The 20,536-nt window shown below is 34.4% G+C and overlaps 1 protein-coding gene and 1 long non-coding RNA gene across 2 annotated transcripts; one reads left to right on the top strand and one right to left on the bottom strand.

The window, feature by feature from the left end:
• Positions 1-379: 379 nt before the first annotated feature.
• On the bottom strand, positions 380-18,226 carry zgc:109982 (uncharacterized protein LOC553564 homolog). The gene is made up of 6 exons (XM_056459037.1): positions 18,127-18,226; positions 6,646-6,807; positions 3,473-3,652; positions 3,187-3,280; positions 1,764-1,947; positions 380-630 (listed from the first exon to the last, which is right to left on the bottom strand). Exons 1-6 carry the CDS (start codon positions 18,221-18,223, stop codon positions 391-393), a joined length of 957 nt encoding a protein of 318 aa, XP_056315012.1. The 5' UTR covers positions 18,224-18,226; the 3' UTR covers positions 380-390.
• On the top strand, positions 10,782-15,267 carry LOC130230087 (uncharacterized). The gene is made up of 5 exons (XR_008837910.1): positions 10,782-10,843; positions 11,457-11,520; positions 11,770-11,867; positions 11,959-12,051; positions 15,187-15,267. It is a non-coding gene; the product is annotated as an uncharacterized LOC130230087 (long non-coding RNA).
• Positions 18,227-20,536: the final 2,310 nt, after the last annotated feature.

Below are 20,536 nucleotides of genomic sequence, written 5' to 3'. Positions count from 1 at the left end.
AAAAAACTTTAGAAAACGTACAGTATTTTTCCTTCCAGTTCACAATTATGTGCCCCCTTTTTTAGTCACATAAAGTTCCAATAAATGCAATTATGTAATGTTACAAAATATTGGGGTATGAATAATTTTTCTACACACTGTATTCCTTCGAGTTACCAAAATGGATCCTTTAGGTACAAATGTATACTTTTGGAAAACATACCACCCTAGTGACAGTTCTCGAACCTTTATTTCTAGAAGTGGAAGGTAAGTTTATTTATAGCTGCTTATAGAGTTACCTCAGTTTTTGGAACGAAACTTGAGATTATCCATTTACTCTGAGTGCACTCACACAGGTAAATCGCTTAACCTGCTTTCGGGAATACCCCCAGAGCTCCAGCAGAATATTCTTTAAGAGGCAGTCTTTTCTTTATCCAGTGTAATGCTCTTACGGCTCCTCCAGCGTAGGAGCTTGAGAATATTGAGACTTGCTTTAAACACCTTGTCATGTTGAAAAATCATCTTGTAGAAGCTTTCAATGGGAAGGTCACCGTTTGGATCTGCATATTTCAGGGTGGTCATGGGTGTGTACATATCATTAGTCTTATGCCGAAATGGTGGATTCTCCATGGTAATCATTTTGAATGCATGCTGGTTTGAGGAAAAAAAAATGACTGTTAGAAATTATGACAAAACAAAACATTAGTGAAAAGCATATTGTTACATTAGACTGGCCACACACACTTGAAAATTGTGGTAGCACTTTACTTCAAGGGGATATTATGACAACTTAACCAAGATTACATAACTTTTCATAAATCTGTCAATCTTGTCATAAATCTGGCAAGAGGTAATTATAATTGGGACTAGCCACCAGACCCGGTTCCCGGGAACTATTTTCCCTCCTGGCATTCGCATCATCGCTAGAAACTTTGAAGTGACATTTAAGGTAATTTAACAGCAATATCAAGCACTGCATTTATCAATAAAATCAACAATTACAATTCCTATTGTCCTGGATTAGACCTAATATACATTAGCACTGCTAAAACTAAAATTGTTTTCAGTTTCTGTGGTGTGAACTTGTCAAAAATCAGTTACTTCAGCCAAAAGTGTTCGGAACTTCTTCTTTTTTTTATGGCTATGATTTATGATGAGCTCTATGCAATTCTCACATGGTTGCCCACTTAAGGTAAGCAGGGCTGGATGGGAGACCACATGAGAAAGCTAGGTTGCTGCCAGAAGTGGTGTTAGTGAGAGCAGAAGCGGGTGCTCAACCTGTGGTCTGTCTGGGTCCTAACGCCCCAGTATATTGATGGGGACTTTATACTTCTCAATGAGTGCCATTTTTCGGATGAGATGTTAAACCGAGGTCCTGACTCTCTGTGGTCGATAAAAATCCCAAGATGTTGTTCGAAAAAGAGTAGGGGTTTAACCCCAGCATCCTGGCCAAATTTGCCCACTGGCCTCTGTCCATCATGGCCACCTAACCATTTTATTTTCTGATTCTTACCTAACATCTTAACATCTTATTATAACCATCATAATTGGCTTCATCTCCTCTCCACCAATCAGCTGGTGTGTGGTATGCAGTCTGGCGCAATATGGTTGCCATCATGTCATCCAGGTGGATGCTGTACACTGGTGGTGGATGAGGAGATTTCCCCCAAAAAATGTGTGAAGTGCTTTGTGTGTCCAGAAAAAAACACTATATACATGTAAGGAATTATTAGTAGTAGTGTATGTTCCAGGTCTTAATTGCTTTAGAAAGGTTATGCAAGTACCTCTGCAATGTCCTCTGGTGTTTGTCCAAAACTCTTAAACATCTGGTCGTAATTCTTCAAATAGGTGTTGGTAAACATATCTGCAGTCACTTTATCAACTTTGGAGAGGTCTATCTTCATTCCTTTCTCATACACCTTACGCTCAAACTCTGTGACGACGGGTCCAGGTTCAATGAGGCTGATACTACACATATGCAAATAAAACACAACCTCAATGACAACTTAAATGTAATGGGAAATTCAGTCATTTCAAGACACATCTTAAGTCTCAACGTTACTGTGGCATATTACCATGAATAAGTGAACTTAGCTCTTTTAAACTTGGACATATTGAATTTGTTTAACAAAATGTTTATGACACAAGCATTCAACTATTTGCCATTTGTAAACTTTATACTTTGCTATCTCTGTTTCAGTAGTAAGTTTTAAATAATTTCAAATATAAATATAGCTGCAAGCAGCAATCAAGGGGCCAGGCAGTCTAGAAGCAGAATCTGTAAGCATGACAGCAAGCACTAGTGCAATTGGCAAAATAAAGGTTTTAAGCAAAATTGTTGAAACCGGAGAAATTCAAATAGAACGTGTCAACCGCATATCATATTTGACCATCAGGTGGCACTGATACAAAATTGATGTGGTGTGGTCAGTGTGAGGTGACAATGACACATCTGGTGTCAATTTGTTTAAGCATTGCAGAAATACAGCCCCAGATGCAGTTTGGAATTGTGCTAGCACATATGTCAGTACACTAAACAAAAACAATTTAACCTATTGAATAAAATTCTTTAACATTTTGTTATCATAGTCCGAAGATGAATTGGGTCAGATTTAAGATGGTGGATATACGTAAGTCAATTAAAGGCTAATTGATTTTCTCAAATTCGTGCATAGAATCTATCACGACCAGTCTTATGACGATATGCAAAATTAGTCCAAAATTATTAATTTATTAAAATGTCATGATGAATTTTGACCACAAGGGGGCCACTAAACATGGGCATCTCCAGGGAATGTTATTCAAAAACAGTTTGACTAATAATCTTTTTTTGTAGAACTTTAATGAGCATGGTCTAAAGATCATGTGAGTCCATTTAGGTGAAAATTGGATAAACTGATGAGTTCGACGATACAGTTTTTTAAAACAATTAAACAGAAAAAAAGGTCAACCTTATTATTATTCCTTTTTTATATTTTGCAGTTATAGGAGAACTTAATGTATTGGGGAAATTGTACATTTGGTTGCAGCTCTCTAATTTAAACCTGACATGGTATACTATGCTATCACGCTGTCTGCTTTTGTTTGCTGTTTGTGTTATGTTATGTTATGTTATGTTACTGTTTAGAATAAAAATGTGCTAAGACTGAATAAATGTGAACTCACTATGGGGTAGTGAGGGGAACTTGAAACCATTCAGTCACTTACTTGAGATTGAATCTCATAGCTTGAACCGCCAGACTTTCACAGAACCCTTCAACAGCAAACTTGGAAGCAGCGTAAATGTCATTAAACAAAATACCTGTGCACATGAACACGACAGTGATTAGAGATAGTAAAGTCCCGTTTGAATCCTTTCAGATCGTCTTTAAGTCATGGTGCTTAATCCTTTAAGTATCCAAGTTGGATCTCTCTCAAATGGAAGTAAAGATCTAAAACCAGTGTGAAGAAACCAAGCATTAGCAAATGCTTTTTTTATCCATATACGACTCACCCTGAATCCCCATGATGCTGCTGATGACCACTATATGGCCACTTTTTCTCCTCTTCATATCAGGCAGAACCACCTTCAAGAGTCGCACAAGCCCAAAGAAGTTTGTGTCCATGACACTTTTCATCTCTTCAATGGTCTGACACTCAACGGGGCCGATCATTCCTACTCCCGCATTACTAACTAAAACACAGAAAACAGAAGGATGGTAATAATTGATTCACAGAGGATAAACAACCAGAAATCTGATTTAAATGATGTTGGACTGATTGCTAATGTCATTTTTTTTCTTGTAAAGTGTTGAGATTTTCATGTACAGTTCAAATGTAATCTTGTAAGCAGCAATGGTGTAGGTGAAAATACCTTGTGAGAGATGTTAGAGGTGAATGGCCAGACAGATTAACTGACAGGAAGGTCAAAGTCACCTAACGTGTTACAACAGTGCTATTTAGAAGAGCAATGCTGAATGCAACAACATCCTGTGGTTAGAATAAAAGCCAGGTTTGATGTCTTCTATTGGACAAACTTATCGCATATATATATAGTTGAAGTTGCCCCCTCTGATTTTTTTTTTCTTTTTTAAATATTTCCCAAATGAAGTTTAACAGAGCAAGGAAATTTTTACAGTATGTCTGATAATATTTTTTCTTCTGGAGAAAGTCTTATTCGTTTTATTTTGGCTAGAATTTTTAAAATCCATTTTAAGGTCAAAATTATTAGCCCCTTTAAGCTATTTTTTTCGATTGTCTACCGAACAAACCAACATTATACAATAACTTGCCTAATTACCCTAACCTGCCTGGTTAACTTAATTAACCTAGTTAAGCCTTTAAATGTCACTTTAAGCTGTATAGAAGTGTCTTGAAAAATATCTAGTAAGATATTATTTACTGTCATCATAACAAAGATAAAATAAATCAGTTATTAGAAATGAGTTATTAAAACAATAATCTTTAGAAATGTGCTTCTCTCCGTTAAACATAAATTGGGGACAAAATAAACAGGGGGGCTAATAATTCAGGAGGGCTAATAATTCTGACTTCAGCTATATTTTTATATGTATATATATATATATATATATATATATATATATATATATATATATATATATATATATATATATATATATATATACATACATACATACGGTTCGTTTTGGTTATCAAATCTGTGCAGTATTCTTCCAGTATTAGCACTTTTTCAGCCTCTTCATCATGTGTATCACTCCACCCACAGCAGAATAAACTCACTATAGTTTGAGAAACACTGCGGCTGTTGGACCACATGATGACTAACTTTTTTAGGCAAGAATATAGTTGTTTACATTGCAAATATGCAGCTTGTTCATAAGGATAGAGCCTATTTGAAAATGTGTTGTTTTTGGATATAGGACTTTCAGCACGCTGGCGGCTGTCCAGCACTCCTTGGATGGCTACTTCTTCAGGAGTATGATGAATGTTTTTCTAGTAGTCTATTGTGAAATTCAATGTGTTTAGGCTATATTGAAAGGCAATATGTGGTCACAATCATCTATTATGTCTGTAGACTGCAAGATCCAATTTTGATTGTTCACCCCCTCACATAATGTAGGTGTTAACAATGAGGTTGGAACAGCAAGATATTCTCAAAATAGATGTGTCGTATTGGCATTGTAGTTGGCACTGTGCTTGCCGTTGTACGTGGGCAAGCAAACAATTTTGAGTTTAATAGACGTCTATTAGACATCTAAACGTAGACAAGGCTAAACTTGGGCTGTCACTGAAAATCTAATAGACCATCTAAAAATAGAATTCAATATTCAAGTTAAGAAAATCTAATTCAAAACATTTTTAATGGCATGTTATATTCAGTTTTATTAACTTACAATTGTTAATAATTCAAATTAACACAATTCAAATTCAGATTGTTTTGGCATATTATTAGCTCCATAATATGTGTAGTCATTCATTTCTGTTTATTTGACGACTAGTCTGGTTGTGGTCTATTCTTAGACGTCTATTATATTTCTGGCAGCCCAAATTTAGCCTTGTTTTAGCCAGGAGGACTATGTTTAGACGTCTATTAGACATCTTTTAAAAGCAAAAAAAGCTTGCTTTGTGATGGATGATGAGTATTTATCAAGACTACTAAACACTAAATAATAAAAAATATGTGAGGTTCACTGCATAAATGGTTCAACCCATTATGTCGACAAACATGCAAGTGCACGTATACTTGTATTTTTGGTATACTCGCAGTGAAAAAAAATCAGATATTCGTTCGGATCATTTAGGATCTTTGCCAGTGTTGTAACGTTTAAATACATTCATGAATGAATGATGCATGGTCCTAGCTGTAATTGCGCAGACATTTCCACACCCCTAAACACGATGAAGCATGAAATACATTGTTGGTTGGTCAACCTGTCAGTCATATAGCAATGTGGGTGGACCAATTCAAATCGACCAAAATTCCTGGATCTTCAGTCTGAGGTCTGGCTATATCTTGGCCAAATACTGTCTTATCCTAACAAAGTATACACAAATGTATTACAAATAGAAAGCTCATTTGTTCAGATTTCAGGTGATGTATACATTTCAATTTACAAAAGCTGAAACTTATGACTTATAATGGTTTTGTTGTCCATGGTCACAAATATAATTTTAGAATTAATTGGGAAATGTACTTTGAGATACAGCACTGTAGGGCGACATGGTGGCTCAGTGGTTAGCACTGTTGCCTTACAGCAAGAAGGTCGCTGATTCGAGTCCCCGCTGGGTCAGTTGGTGTTTCTGTGTGGAGTTTGTATGTTCTTCCCATATTTGCGTGGATTTCCTCCGGGTGCTCCGGTATGCCCCACAGTCCAAAGCAGTATAGGTGAATTGAATAAACTAAATTGGCTGTAGTGTATGTGTGTGAATGTAAGAGTGTATGGATGTTTCCCAGTTGCAACTGGAAGGGCATTCGCTGTGTACAACATATGTTGGATAAGTTGGTGGTTCATTCCGCTGTGGCCACCTCTGATGAATAAAGGGACTAAGCTGAAGGAGAATGAATGAATGAATGAATGAATAAATGAATGAATAAATCAGTACTGTTGAAAATTGGGCAACCACAGTCGAAACTTTAGTGTTCAGATCACAGAGAAAATAAGAAAAATGACAACAAAGCAATAGTGTTTTGTAGAAAAGTCTTACTGAGAATGTCAATTCTGCCCATGGGCAGACTGTCCACACAGGCTCTAATGGAGTTTTCATCACACACATCCAACTGCTTGATCTCCAGCGTTCGGCCCAAAGTTTGACCTGCTGCTTCTTCCAAAGCTTCTGCTTTAGCCGTGTTCCTCATGGTGGCATACACTGCCAAAGGCAAAACAGTTAGCTTAACGTTCAGTAGAGTTAGTCTGCAAACAACACAAGTGATTTCAGGCAACAGACGGGGATCAGTCATCATTTAATGACTAATGGATTAATGGCTAACTGACTTTAAGAAAATCTGCATGTAAATCCCTTTATAGGAGAATCCACAAGCTGCACGCATGGAAAATCCAAAATATTTAGAGAAACATTTTTTTTTTTACCAGCAGGTTCTCAGTATATTAAGCAGAGAGAGTCTAGATCTAATACAATAAGCATTTCACTTCTTAATCGTATTTAAACTGTCGTAATCCATGTACACTTTGACATTGGAATTATAGAGTTCACATACATGTTGAGCTGCTTGATCTCCTTAAGTATGACGTGCTGTCTCCACCAATGCTTCTATAACAAGTTTGCTTATTAACTTTCGGAAGAATTATTCTACTAAAATTCGCACCAATCAGCCTCAGTGTATTCTGACGAGGAACACAGTCATCCATGAGTAATGGATTAATGACTGAAGGACTTTATAGAATAATCCATAGGATCCACATGAAGAAATATATTATCAAAATGAATTTGTCAGTATGCAGACACAAAACAGTTCTAACACTGTTAGTATTTCCCTTTTCATACGGATTCAAACTGTCATAATCCATGTGCACTTTAACACTGGAATTATAAAGTCCACATCTTACACATTGAGCTGATTGATCTCCTTAAGTAAGACCCACGGCCTCCACCTGGTTTAAAAAATATACTTATTGTGGCATGAACTGACAAAGGTAAAACATTTAATTTAACTTTGGGAAGAATGATGTTGATAACATTTGCACCAATCATTCTAAGTGGTTTCAAGCAACAAACTCGCAACACAGTCATCAATGACTAATGGATTAATGACTAATGGAAAATCTGTAACAATCCATAGTCCAAACTATACAAACTATTTTAACTGCAATTTCTCAGTATATTGACAGACAAGGTACAGTAGTAATACTCTGTTTCCTTTCTTGAGTGAGTTTAAACTGTCAAAATCCATAGAATGCTTTCATATGACAGTTATAGAGTTCAGATCAAACACAATGAGTTGTCTAAACGTTGCCTCCACCAATTATAACTTAAAATATTTAGTTCAAATAAGAAAAAAAAAAGAAAAGAAAGCACACCCTTTCGATAACACGGGGCCAGAGATAGGGAAAAGCGTCAATAATGGCTAATGGATTAATTCATGGGTTAAAATCTGCAAGCAAAGTTACTTTGTAGAACAGAGATGCCAAAGTAGGACCCACAGACCAAAGTTGGCCCTTTGTAAGCTTTGATTTGGCCCACCATCCCATCTGAGAGGAGAGTGAAAATGATGGAGACACAGAGATTGTCATTTTTTATTTGACGTAATCTTTTTTTTTTTCCTCATGTAACCTCTTTTGTTTTATTGCTGAGCTACAAAAAAGCAAACTGAAATGAAAATACTGTTACTCGATGGATAGAGGACTATGCAGAAGACAAATCAAGCAAATCAAGGCAAAAAGTAGTGTAATTCTGTTATAAAGGAGATTGTTTTGTTTTTACTGTAAGTTCATTATAAAATGTGAAAAAATACTGTATTAGTTAATATGAAGCAATGTTTTCAAGTCATTTTTAAATATTATCAAATAAATTAGGAAATTACCCTTGGCAACTATATTTACCTTTGGCCCACTAGCCTTAATCAAGTTTGATTTTTGACCCTTCATAAGAAAATGTTTTGACACCCCTGTTGTAGAAAAATCTGTAGGTTTTACATGAAGAAGTGTTATGACAAACTGTTATAAATTAAACAGATTAAACAGAACAGTACAATTGTAATGGTATTTCCCCTCTAACACAAATTCAAATGGTGATACTGGCTAAACAGAAATTGGGGAAAAAATAAACGGGGGCTAATAATTCTGACTTCAACTGTAGATACTAGGCCCACACAGAATCTGTGCGCGCTGATTTTCGCAGATTTTTAGCCCATCATTGAGTCTATTTATTTATGTGTGTAAATGTGTGCAAATTTATATTTATTCAGTTTTTAATTTCAGTAATATTATTGACTAATATGAAAATGTTCATCTGATTTATTTACAAAACTTTCAGTAGATAAACTATACGAGAGACTTGCTTTGTTTACCAAATAAGTGGATGTTATTGCATTTGCATTGTAAACATTAAATAAAAGATTAAAATGTATTATTTTTTATTTCATATTTTAAGTTTGTTATGATGATTTTTTTTACAAAATTCTGTGCGGAAATAGCAAAAAATATCTGCAGATTCTGTCTGGCCCTAGTCATAACCCATGTGCACTTTAACAGTGGAATGAGTTCACATTATACACATTGAGGGTCTGATGAAAGTTTTTAACTGCAGTTGCAACTGTCATTTATATTACATTTTATAAAATAGTATAAAAGGCTTTTTTGTTTTGTATGATGTTATAAACGTATAAAGTTTAATGTATCCTTCTTAAATAGTTAACATTTCAGTTAAAAGTTAACATTTCTCTTTTAATTTGTTCAATAAACCTATTGACCATGCTAATAATACTGAACAGTATATTGTTTTGACCCTTTCACAAACACATAACTGAAGGATATTTGAGAAGTTATTCATTCATTTATTATCTTTTCAGCTTAGTCCCTTTATTAATCAGGGTTCGCCACAGCGGAAGGAACCGCCAACTTATCCAGCACATGTTTTATGCAGCGGATGCCCTTCCACACTGTAAAAAGTAAAGGTGCTTCAAGTACTCTGTTGAGTACTCAAGGAACTTTAAAATGTATTTTAAGTGCCTCAAAGGTCTTTCTCTCAAAATGGGGTTCCTTGAGGAACCACTGATAGTCTTTGCAGTGCTTGCAGGACCCTTTTGCAGTAACTGGGATCCTACAAGCACTTTTTTGTCAATACTGAGGTTCTGGAGTCACTGTTTCCTTACACTAAGACCTCGAAGCTCTTTGAAAGTTATTGGAGGAACTCAATTTTCAAAAAAGAGTTACTGAAAGATCTATGAACTTATATAATGGTTCCTGGTGGATCTCTCCTCTAAAAGCTAGCACTTAAAGGAACTAAGAGATTTTTTTTGTCATAATTAAATAGACAATTGTGGAGACCAGAAAATGAAATGGATGTTCATTTACTTAATATTTACTTAGTTATTTGTGGTTTTAGAATGATATGAAATTTGGTGTTTGTTTTTCTTTTTTGTGTGGCACTCACTGAACACAAGAATATCAATGATTAGAGTCTAAACTTGATTGCTGTTAGGAGGCTGACTGGGAAATTGTGAAAAAATTTGAAAATGTAAAAGTAATTTTGGAGGATAAAATACAAATGAGCCACAACAGAGGGAAAAAGAGACAAAAACATGCACAGGCTTGTACAATTATGAAAATGATAATTATTATAGGGGACTAATTCCATTTTCTGTCACTTAACCTCATTAGACCCTTGAATTTTGACATTTAAACAATATTAATAACAACAACAACTGCTGCAATAATAATATTAACAATAATAATAATAAATATTAAGCTATTATTATTATTATTATTATTATTATTATTATTGTTATTTGTATAAAAATAGAATTATATAACACAGTTCTTCAAAAATCCACTCATGAAAAATATTTAAGATATTACTAAACTTAAGTATATAGGCTATGGGCTCTGGTTTATTAATAAAAAGTATTCCTCCAGTTTGTTTTGATAAACCAACAAAGATAACTTGCTAATGAATGCAGTATTTTGTACATTTTTATTTTTCTGAATTAAATGTTTTTTTCATCTATTTCTTGGATTAATGGAATGGAATTAATTGTGTTGCCAAAAAGAAAAAAAAAAATTAACCGAAACTAACAAAATAATATAAACATGACGCGGACGCGCATCATCGTGCACGTGCAATCGTGGACGCGCAGGTGCAGGTCGCAGGAGGCGTTTTCAAATAGCGATTTGTAACGGCTCCTTTCCTCAATTTCGTGACTGCTGTCATCTCTAACACACGGAAGGTGAGTAAGTTGGCAAAATAAATATACAAATTAGATACGATTTGCACACAAATATCTACACTTACACGCATAATTATGTCGTGTAACCTGTTTTAGGAACGTCTCGCGAAGCGATTGCTGTTTGCGATAATAACAATCGGCTGGATATACATAATCACTCAAATTACACGTCTACATCACACAAATATAAATGATTTGATGTAAAATATTGATTTATGTCGAAATATTTTATTGTCATTGAACACGAAGCTTCCATGAAAGCCATTGCAAGCGACCGTTAATTTCAAATTAAACAGATAACGTTATACATTCGTACTGCTTATTGGACGGGTTTTTTTTCCACAAATATATTTATTTACTTATTTATTGTCTTCCCTTACATATACAGTGTGTAGCAAGTGTCTTGAGCAGGGTTGCTTATATTATTTTCTAGCCGCGATGCTATCTAATATTCTTTCCTCATATTATTTGTGAGTAATATTACGTATTTGTTATTATTTGCGTTTCTTCAACAGTTACCTGTGTGACAAATTGTGTCTAAGTTATGTACTTCAATACATTTTTATTCATTCACACAAATAATGTACATAAAGCCTGCTTTTTTCCTTCTCAGAACATCCACATAAACCCTGAAATTGTTCAGTATTCTCTCAACAGCCGTTTGAGTCACCTCAAATGTAAGTATTTTTTTAAGTAACTAACTGAATTGGAAATAAATGTAAAAATACTTCATTTAACAAACAATATTTGATAATCATTGTCCAGCTGGGTAACACTGAACTAATGACATTAAACTTTTAACCTTTTAAGTGTTTAAAATCACTCACTTATTTTCTCATTTGCTTGTTTCTGATGTATCCATATTAGGTGTAAATCATTGTGACAGATATAAACTAGAAATTTAAAGTTTGCTGTATCAAATCCAGGTAGCAGAGGGCCAGATTGAAACGGTCCGACGCACTTCACTTGCAATGCAGATCATCATTTCTGGACAGCTTTCTACTTACTGCTGTGGACATGAAAGGTTCAGCAGACTTTTTGCTCTAAATGAATGGCTATTAACATAGTGTGAAGAACAAAATCTGCTCTTTATTAACGATTGGAATCTTTTCTAGGATCGTCCTAGGCTTGCCTATGCTGATGGGCTGCGCCACAGCAGTACTGGAGTTGAATTCCTGTTGGACAAAATCTTCAGGATGCTTTGACGAGTGAGTGAAAATCCACATTTTAGCCATTTAGACTTTTGCTCGTCCCACTTTAATCACAATAATGCATATCTGGCTAACTCCATAGAAACTGTCTGTTCCTCGTATTATTAGGTTAAGAATTTAATTTACTATGTGTTCTAGAAAAAAAATCTATTAAAAATCAAACCAGAAAAATGGCAAATAAGTGAAAATACTTTTTTTTTTTAACGTTCGGTCTTCTAAACGTCAGGCCACTTGCACCTAAAGCACGTATTGTAAATGAACAGACAACAATCTTAATGCACTAATAATCCTAATCTTAATGTCTTACTGAAACCTGGCTTAAACAAAATTACTACAGTATGTTAGTTTAAAACGAAGCCGGGTTGAACTTGAATTTAATTAAATTATATTTATTATTAGATAATGCAACTTAATGCAATGCAATTTAATGTAATACATTTAAAATAATAGTTGTTCAATTAAAATAATATTTATAAAGTCTCCACCAAATTATAGTTTTTTTTACAAAGTAGTGAGTTAGTTAATACCACCTCACAAATAAACATGGTTTAAAGTAAATTAAAATTTTGTCATCATTTACCCACCTCTAATATGTTCCAAACCTGTTTGATTTTCTTTCTTTAGTTGAGCGCAAAACATTATATTTTGATTAAAGCTGAACATTTTTAACCGTTAAAAATAAATTATAACCAGTATAACAAAAGTATGGATTGTGGTTATAGGTTTTCTGTTTTCAGTTCAACAGATGAAAGAAACTTAAACAGGATTGGAACAAGTGAAGGTTGAGTAAATGATGATAGAATTAATTTTTTGGGTGAACTGTCCCTTTAAAGTGGAAGTGAAGCACTCAGTCAAGTTTACATTCATTTGTAAATTGATTTCCAGTTTAGTGAAAATATAATAAACAAATTCTATTAATGTAACCATTATTGAAGAAAAGAGCATGTTTTACAATAGTTTATATTTTTAGAGCTAGGGTGCAGCTATTTTGGAATATCACTGTCTGACATCACGAGGTTGGTTCCGTTCCCTCAGCTGAACAGATACAGTGGAAGTAATGGACTGAACACGGAGACTGGAAAGCCTAATTTGACACAATGCGTGAAGTTTTGGATGTGCATCACAGAGCTAGTGCAAATACAAGCATTACATTTACAGTTAAAGTCAGAATTATTAGCCCCACTTTGATTTTTTTTTTTCTTTTTTAAAATATTTCCCAAATGATGTTTAGCAGAGGAAGGAAATTTTCACAGTATGTCTGATAATATTTTTTCTTCGGGAGAAAGTCTTATTTGTTTTATTTCAGCTAGAATAAAAGCTGTTTTTAAATTTTTTAAAGCCATTTTAAGGTCAAAATTATTAGCCCTTTTAGGTTATATTTTTTTGATAGTCTACAGAACAAACCATCGTTATACAATAACTTGCCTAATAACTTGCCTAACCTACCAAATTAATCCGGTTAAGCCTTTAAATGTCACTTTAAGCTGAATACTTGTGTTATGTAAAATATCTAGTAAAATATTATTTACTGTCATCATGGCAAAGATAAAATAAAACAGTTATTAGAAATGCGTTATTAAAACTATTATGTTTAGAAATGTTAAAAAATTTGGAAATTAGGAAAAAAAAATAAACAAGGGTGCTAATAATTCAATGGGGCTAATAATTCTGACTTGAACTGTATGTCCGAAACATAAAAATACGTTTATACATTTTTTTATTTTTCTTTTATTACCGATCAATTGATGTGCTTTGGTCCACTCTGTTTTACGATGCTTGACTGCCCTCAATGTCTTTAACAAGATCTGGTACCTGACGTAATGGAGGCGGGTACTTTCACTTTTCACTATATAGCCCCTCACTTCTGTTCATGTTCAAACCAAACTAAGATCGGTGCCGTTTTTCACTTCACAGGTTTTTTCGTACTTCATATTCAATGTTGAAAGATTATTGTAATCGTTGCATTAGTCTGAATGTAAATCACCGTCCGAGGCAGCGCTGCACCAGTGTGAGAGAGTAGACCAAAGCACATCAAATGAACAGTATTTAAAAAAAAAGAAAAATAGTAAACATATAAAAAAAATTATATTTTAGACACAAGTCTGTTCCTTGTATTTGTACCAGCTCTGCGATGCATGTCCACAACTTCACGCATTCTGTTAAATTAGGCTTTTCAGTCTTCATGTTCAGTCCATTATTTCCACAATATCAGTTCAGTTGAGGGAACGGAACCAACCCTGTGGCGTCAGACACAGCGACATTCCAAAATAGCGGCACCCTAGCTCTAAAAACTACAGTAAAACATGGCATTTTCTTCTAAATGGTTACATTAATCGAGTTTGTAATATATATTTTCATTAAAGTAGAAAACAATTAGCAAAATAATGTAAACTTGACTGACTGCTTTACTTTCATTTATATATTTTAAAAAACAAGACCAACTTTATATTAAGGCACCTTAACTACAGTACTTAAAGTTAAACTAATAATATGGTACAATGCACTTATTAAGTACTGTATATACATGTTTTTACATTGTATTATTGTAACAACTTATTGTTGAGCCCTGTAATATTAATTTCTGTATTTCAAAGGCCACTTAAATTTAGTCCAAAAACAATATTTGACCTTCATGCATAATTGATTTAAATTTTTAACTCATATCATTTTCTCTTTATTTGATGTGTTTTTAATCAACTAATGGTTAATTAAAAAAAAAGCTAATAACTACAACCTGAATAAAATAACAATATTGCAAATGCAGTACACTCAAAGTTATAGTGCATTATCTGTGTGAATAAGTGGGAAAATATGTGGGGTGCACTAAGGAGGGAGTGGTTTCAGACAGCTTTTGTGTTGTCTTATTTCTGATTGTGCTCACATATTTGAGAGGTTTACATATGGATTTTGCCTTTATTGATGTATATGGGCACTCTGCAAGCAGTGAAAAAAAATCATTTTATATAAATTGAGACAATTCCTAACTTTATTGATGTTTCCTTTTGTTATTCAGAAATGTTCTGCATATCTTTCGTGAATGTCTTGATAAGTTAAAAAAATGGCTCTGGGAATATTGTGAATTTTTGTTTTCATAACTTCTCAGGTTAACTACTTTTTAATTTACTTTTATAGGGACACCTCCAATGTGAAGCAGTGGACAGCTAAAGATGTTGCTGGCTGTTATTGCTAGACAATATTTAAATTTGATTGTGTGCATTAAAATGTATATTACATTATTAATCATATTATGTGAATGTAATTGTGATGTATATTGATTAATAAAAGTAATTATTTATGAAAAATGTGACTGTATTTTTTAAAATCTAGATAGATAGATAGATAGATAGATAGATAGATAGATAGATAGATAGATAGATAGATAGATGTCTATTGAATTTGTGATTAAACATGTTTGCACAAACCATAAATTAAGAGAGATAGGAAAAACAAGCATTAAATAAATAAAATTGGGCTTCAAAGCACTCAAGGTGGTTCCTGGTCATTCTTAATAAGAGGGTTCATCAGAGAACTGCTCCTTTTGAAATGGTGCCTAGAGGTTCTTTAAAGGGTTCCGCCAGCGAGGCAATGTGAAGAACCCCAAAAAGTGCCTCCATGAACCTTTCATTTTTACAGTGTTAATAAGAGGGTTCCTCCAGGAACCCTTGAAGTTCCTCAAAAAACTGCCCTTTTTTGAAATGGTGCCTAGAGGTTCTTTAGAGGGTTCCGCCGGTGTGGCAATGTGAAAAACCCCAAAAAGTGCCTCCAGGAACCTTTAATTTTTACAGTGCAGCTGCAACCCAACACTGGGAAACACCCACTTGTCTTGCACACACTTACATACACTATGGCCAATTTAGCTTGTTCAATTCACATGTACTGCATGTCTTTAGACTGTGGAGGAAACCAGAGCACCCAGAGGAAACCCACGCAAACACGTGGAGAACATGCAAACTCCACACAGAAACGCCAAATGGCTCAGCCGGGGCTCGGATCAGTGACCTTCTTGCTGTGAGGATACTGTGCCACCCACTGAGCCAGCATGCTGCCCTGAGAAGTTATTACGATTATTATTATTATTTTTAATTTATTTTCTCACATTGCATTTAATTAGTATATTGTAAGGATTATCCACACATGTATAGTTTTTAATAATCTGCTTTTGGATGAAGTAACATTATGACATTATGAGAATCATGTTCAAAGTACAGTTTCACAGTTCATTGAGTACAGTTCTAGCGAGTTCAAACGGTCATAATCCATCCACAGTTTAACCTTAGAATTATAGAGTTCACGTCATACACATTGAGCTGCTTGATCATATGACGTCCTGCCTTCACCAAAGCTTCATGGACTATTTAATTTCATAACCTTTATTATAACTTTAATTTGAACTAGTCTGCTAAGCATTTGTAGTTTGCAGATGGGCATCTTTTAATTACATTAATTTAAGGCTACTGTTAAGGAATTCTAAAAGTCAGTTTATTTGTACCGCTGTAAACATTTTCCTTCATTAAACATCTACAGTTGAAGTCAGAATTATTAGCTCCCCTGAATTATTTTTTTCCCCAATTTCTGTTTAACACAGAGAACACGTTTCTAAACATAATAGTTTTAATAACTATTTTCTAGTAACTGATTTATTTTTATCTTTGCTATGATGACAGTAAATAATATTTTACTAGATATTTTTCAAGACACTTCTATACAGCTTAAAGTGACATTTAAAGACTTAACTAGGTTAATTAGGTTAACTAGGCAGGTTAGGGTAATTAGGCAAGTTATTGTATAAAGATGGTTTCTTCTGTTAAATTAGCTTAAAGTGGCTAATGATTTTGACCTTAAAATGGATTAAAAAAAATGTAAACTGCTTTTATGCTTGCCGAAATAAAACAAATAAAACTTTCTCCAGAAGAATAAATATTATCAGACATACTGTGAAAATTGTCCTGCTCTGTTAAACATAATTTATTTAAAATAATAAAATAAAATAATTTATTTGAAATATTTAAAAAAGAAAAAATATCAAAGCGGGGCTAATAATTCTCGCTTCAACTCTATGTGCACATTCACGTTAGCGTCCTCTCCCTAATTACTAGTTATCGTCCTATTCAAATTCATAATTTCTGGGATTGTGATATCATGCTTTAATTAAAATGGTATTTAAAATATGTACAGTGTCCAGCATAAATGAGTACACCAGATCTCTCTTTTAAATTTATATTTTTGTATTGGATGTCATACGATATTATATTTCTGTATATACATTATATTAGCCAGTACAAAAGCCAAATCTTAGCCAAGATAATGCTTCAAAAATGAGTACAACTAAACTATATGTTGGAAGAAAATGTTAAATAAAATTGAAAACATATATGTAATATTTAGTTTAAATTTCAATATACTATCCTTTTATTTATCCTTTTATTCCTAAAGATGTTCGGTGACCACACTTTTATTTTAATGAACCGTTTAATAAATCGGTTTTGTTTAAATGTATTAAAATATATTATCTCTATTCACTAAGAAATGGAAAAAAATATTCATTTTCAAAATGGGATGTACTCATGTATGCTGTGCACAGTATTTGTGCACAGTTTTTGGTACATTGCATTTACTATTGAGTTCATGTTATATTGCAGAACACTGCTTTTTAGATGGGATACAGGTAAGGTTAGTAAAAGGTTAAGTGGTAAGGTTAGGTTTAATGCGGGTTAAGGAGCAAGTTCAAAAGTGCAGTTAGAGATAAATAGTGCACTTAATTTGTGTACAGATTTTTTTTAACATGTAAAACCGTTTGCTGTAAAAAATCTGTGTGTATGTCAGTTAAATGTAGACCTATTATCTAATTTACAACACTAATAACATTACAACTGTCCCCGGGCAGTGTTACAATTGTATCTGGCAAGGAGTATCAAATTCCCCCTTTGTCTTCAAACATCTTTAATCGAGCTAAATTGTCTACTCTGAAGAATTTTTGTTTAGTACAGTAAAAAGCAAACAGATTTGGTCTACCCTACTATTACACTCACATAAAATCACAGTATACGCAAGCATTTTATTTATTGTCCTTACCCATAAACCTCTTCTTCTCATCACTCGCAATACGAACAGCAAGTGACAATCCAATACCAGAGGAACAACCGGTGATCAGTACAACCTTCTGATTCATAGCTGCAATAAAAAAATGTTGCTTTCTCTGACGATACGGTGATACAGACAAGATGTAAATGGAGGCTAATGACTACTGGGAAGGAGATAAAGAGACTGAATGAGTGGAAGCTTGACAGATGAGCTGAAACACACTTGCTAATCCACTGCATAAAGACTCAGCAGAATCACCCACGTGTCACAGAGTCTAGACGTGGTAGACGGCACTTAAGAACATGACTGCCAGGATGGCGATGAATGTATAAGTAAACAAATGATTAATAAAACACAATACATTCCTGATGTTGTAAAAACACAAAATCATAATTATATTCACTAGTTCAAATGTTTGGGTTTAATATTAAGATTACTTATGGGGGTAAGATAATTTTGTATACAGTGGGTACAGAAAGCATTCAGAGCCCCTAAAATTTTTCACACTTTGTTATATTGCAGCTGTTTGCTAAAATCATTGAAGTCAATTTTCCCCTCATTAATGTGCACACATGTGGGCAGAAAAACACAGAAACGTTGACATTTTTACAGATTTATAAAAAAAAAGAATAACTGAAATATCCTAATTATTTAGGATATCCTAATTATCCTAGACCAGGGGTGCCCAAATTTTTTCTTATGAAGGGCCAAAAACCAAACTTAATTGAGGCTGGTGGGCCGAAGTTGCCTGTAGTATATATACTGTAGTTGCCATGGGTAAATATTTTATCATTTCCTTTTTTTTTAAATAATATTTAATAATAATAAGAAAACATTGCTTTATATGAACTAATACAGCATTTTTTTTACATTTTATAATGAAGTTATTACAGTAAAAACAATCTCGTTTCTAACAAACAAAAAAAGTTATGTCAAATTAGAAATGACCATCTCTTTTAAAGGCATTCGCACCGACCCTCTCCATCCTTCTCACTCTCTTCTCAGATGGGATGGTGTGCCAAATCAAAGGTTACAATGGGCCAGCTTTGGCCATGGGCCCTACTTTGGGATCTCTGATTAAGAATCTTTGCTGTGACATTCATATAATTAACTCAGGTGCTGTCCATTTTTCCTGATCATCCTTGAAATTTGAGACCTTCATTTGAGTTCAGCTGGGTTTGATTATACTGATTGCACATGATTAGAAAAGCCACACACCTGTGTAAATAAGACCTTACAGCTTACACTGCATGTCAGAGCAAATGAGAATCATGAGGTCAAAGGAACTGCCTAAAGAGCTCAGAGACAGAATTGTGGCAAAACACAGATCTGCCCAAGGTTACACAAAAAATCTAGTGCACTTACGGTTCCTAAGGGCACAGAGGCCTCCATAATCCTTAAATGGAAGACATTTGAGACGACCAGAACCCTCCGCTGTCCAGCCAAACTGAGCTATCGGGGAAGAAGAGCCTTGGTGAGAGAGGTAAAGTAGAACCCAAAGATTACTGTTGCTGAGCAGTCAGGAGATGGGAGAAAGTTGTAGAAAGTGAACTATCACTGCAACCCTCCACCAGTCAAGGCTTTATGGAAGAGTGACCCGACACATGAAAGCCCACAATGAGTTTGATAAAAAAAAAAACACCTGAAGGACTCCAAGATAGTGAGAAGTAAGATTCTCTCCATTGCTCATCACCTGTCCAATACAGTCCCAACAGTGAAGCCTGGTGGTGGCAAAATCATGGTGTGAGGGCTTTTGAGCTGCGGGGACAGGATGAATGGTTGCAGTCAAGGGAAAAATGATATCGCACTGATATCGGAAAGATGATAAATCGCACTGGGAATCGCCAAGTTCAGGGATATTCTGCACAAAAACCTTCTCCTAAGTTCTTAGGATCTCAGGCTGGTCCAAAGGTTTACCTTCCAACAAGACAATGACCCTAAGCACACAGCTAAAATAAGGAAGGAGTGGCTTCACAACAACTCTGTGACTGTTCATGAATGGCCCAACCAGAGCCCTGGCTTAAAGCCGATTGAGCATCTCTGGAGAGACCTAAAATGGCTAACTACCAACATTTACCATCCAACCTGACAGAACTGTAGAGGATCTGCAAGGAGGAATGACAGGGGATCCGCAAATCCAGGTGTAAAAAACGTGTTGAATATTTCCCAAAAAGACTCATGGCTGTATTAAATCAAATGGGTTCGTTTACTAATTACTGAGCAAAGGGTCAGAATATTTTGGACCATGTGATATTTCAGTTTTTCTTTTTTTTTTTTAATAAATCTGCAAAAATGTCAACAATTCTGTGTTTTTCTGTCAATATGGGGTGATATGTTTATATTAATGAGGAAAAAAATATTTAAATAATTTTAGCAAATGGCTGCAAAAGTGGCTTTGGGT

This window comes from Danio aesculapii, chromosome 6 (assembly GCF_903798145.1).
Source record: "Danio aesculapii chromosome 6, fDanAes4.1, whole genome shotgun sequence".
NCBI classification, from domain to species: domain Eukaryota; kingdom Metazoa; phylum Chordata; class Actinopteri; order Cypriniformes; family Danionidae; genus Danio; species Danio aesculapii.
This window is presented reverse-complemented; position numbering and strand designations above follow the sequence as displayed.

Coding starts and splice junctions, on each gene's coding strand:
- zgc:109982 (XM_056459037.1), bottom strand. CDS start 18,223: ATGAATCAGAAGGTTGTACTGATCACCGGTTGTTCCTCTGGTATTGGA. Junction 3,653..6,645: donor GGGCAGAATTGACATTCTCA/GTAAGACTTTTC, acceptor TCTGTGTTTTAG/TTAGTAATGCGGGAGTAGGA. Junction 1,948..3,186: donor GCTATGAGATTCAATCTCAA/GTAAGTGACTGA, acceptor GCATATGTGTAG/TATCAGCCTCATTGAACCTG.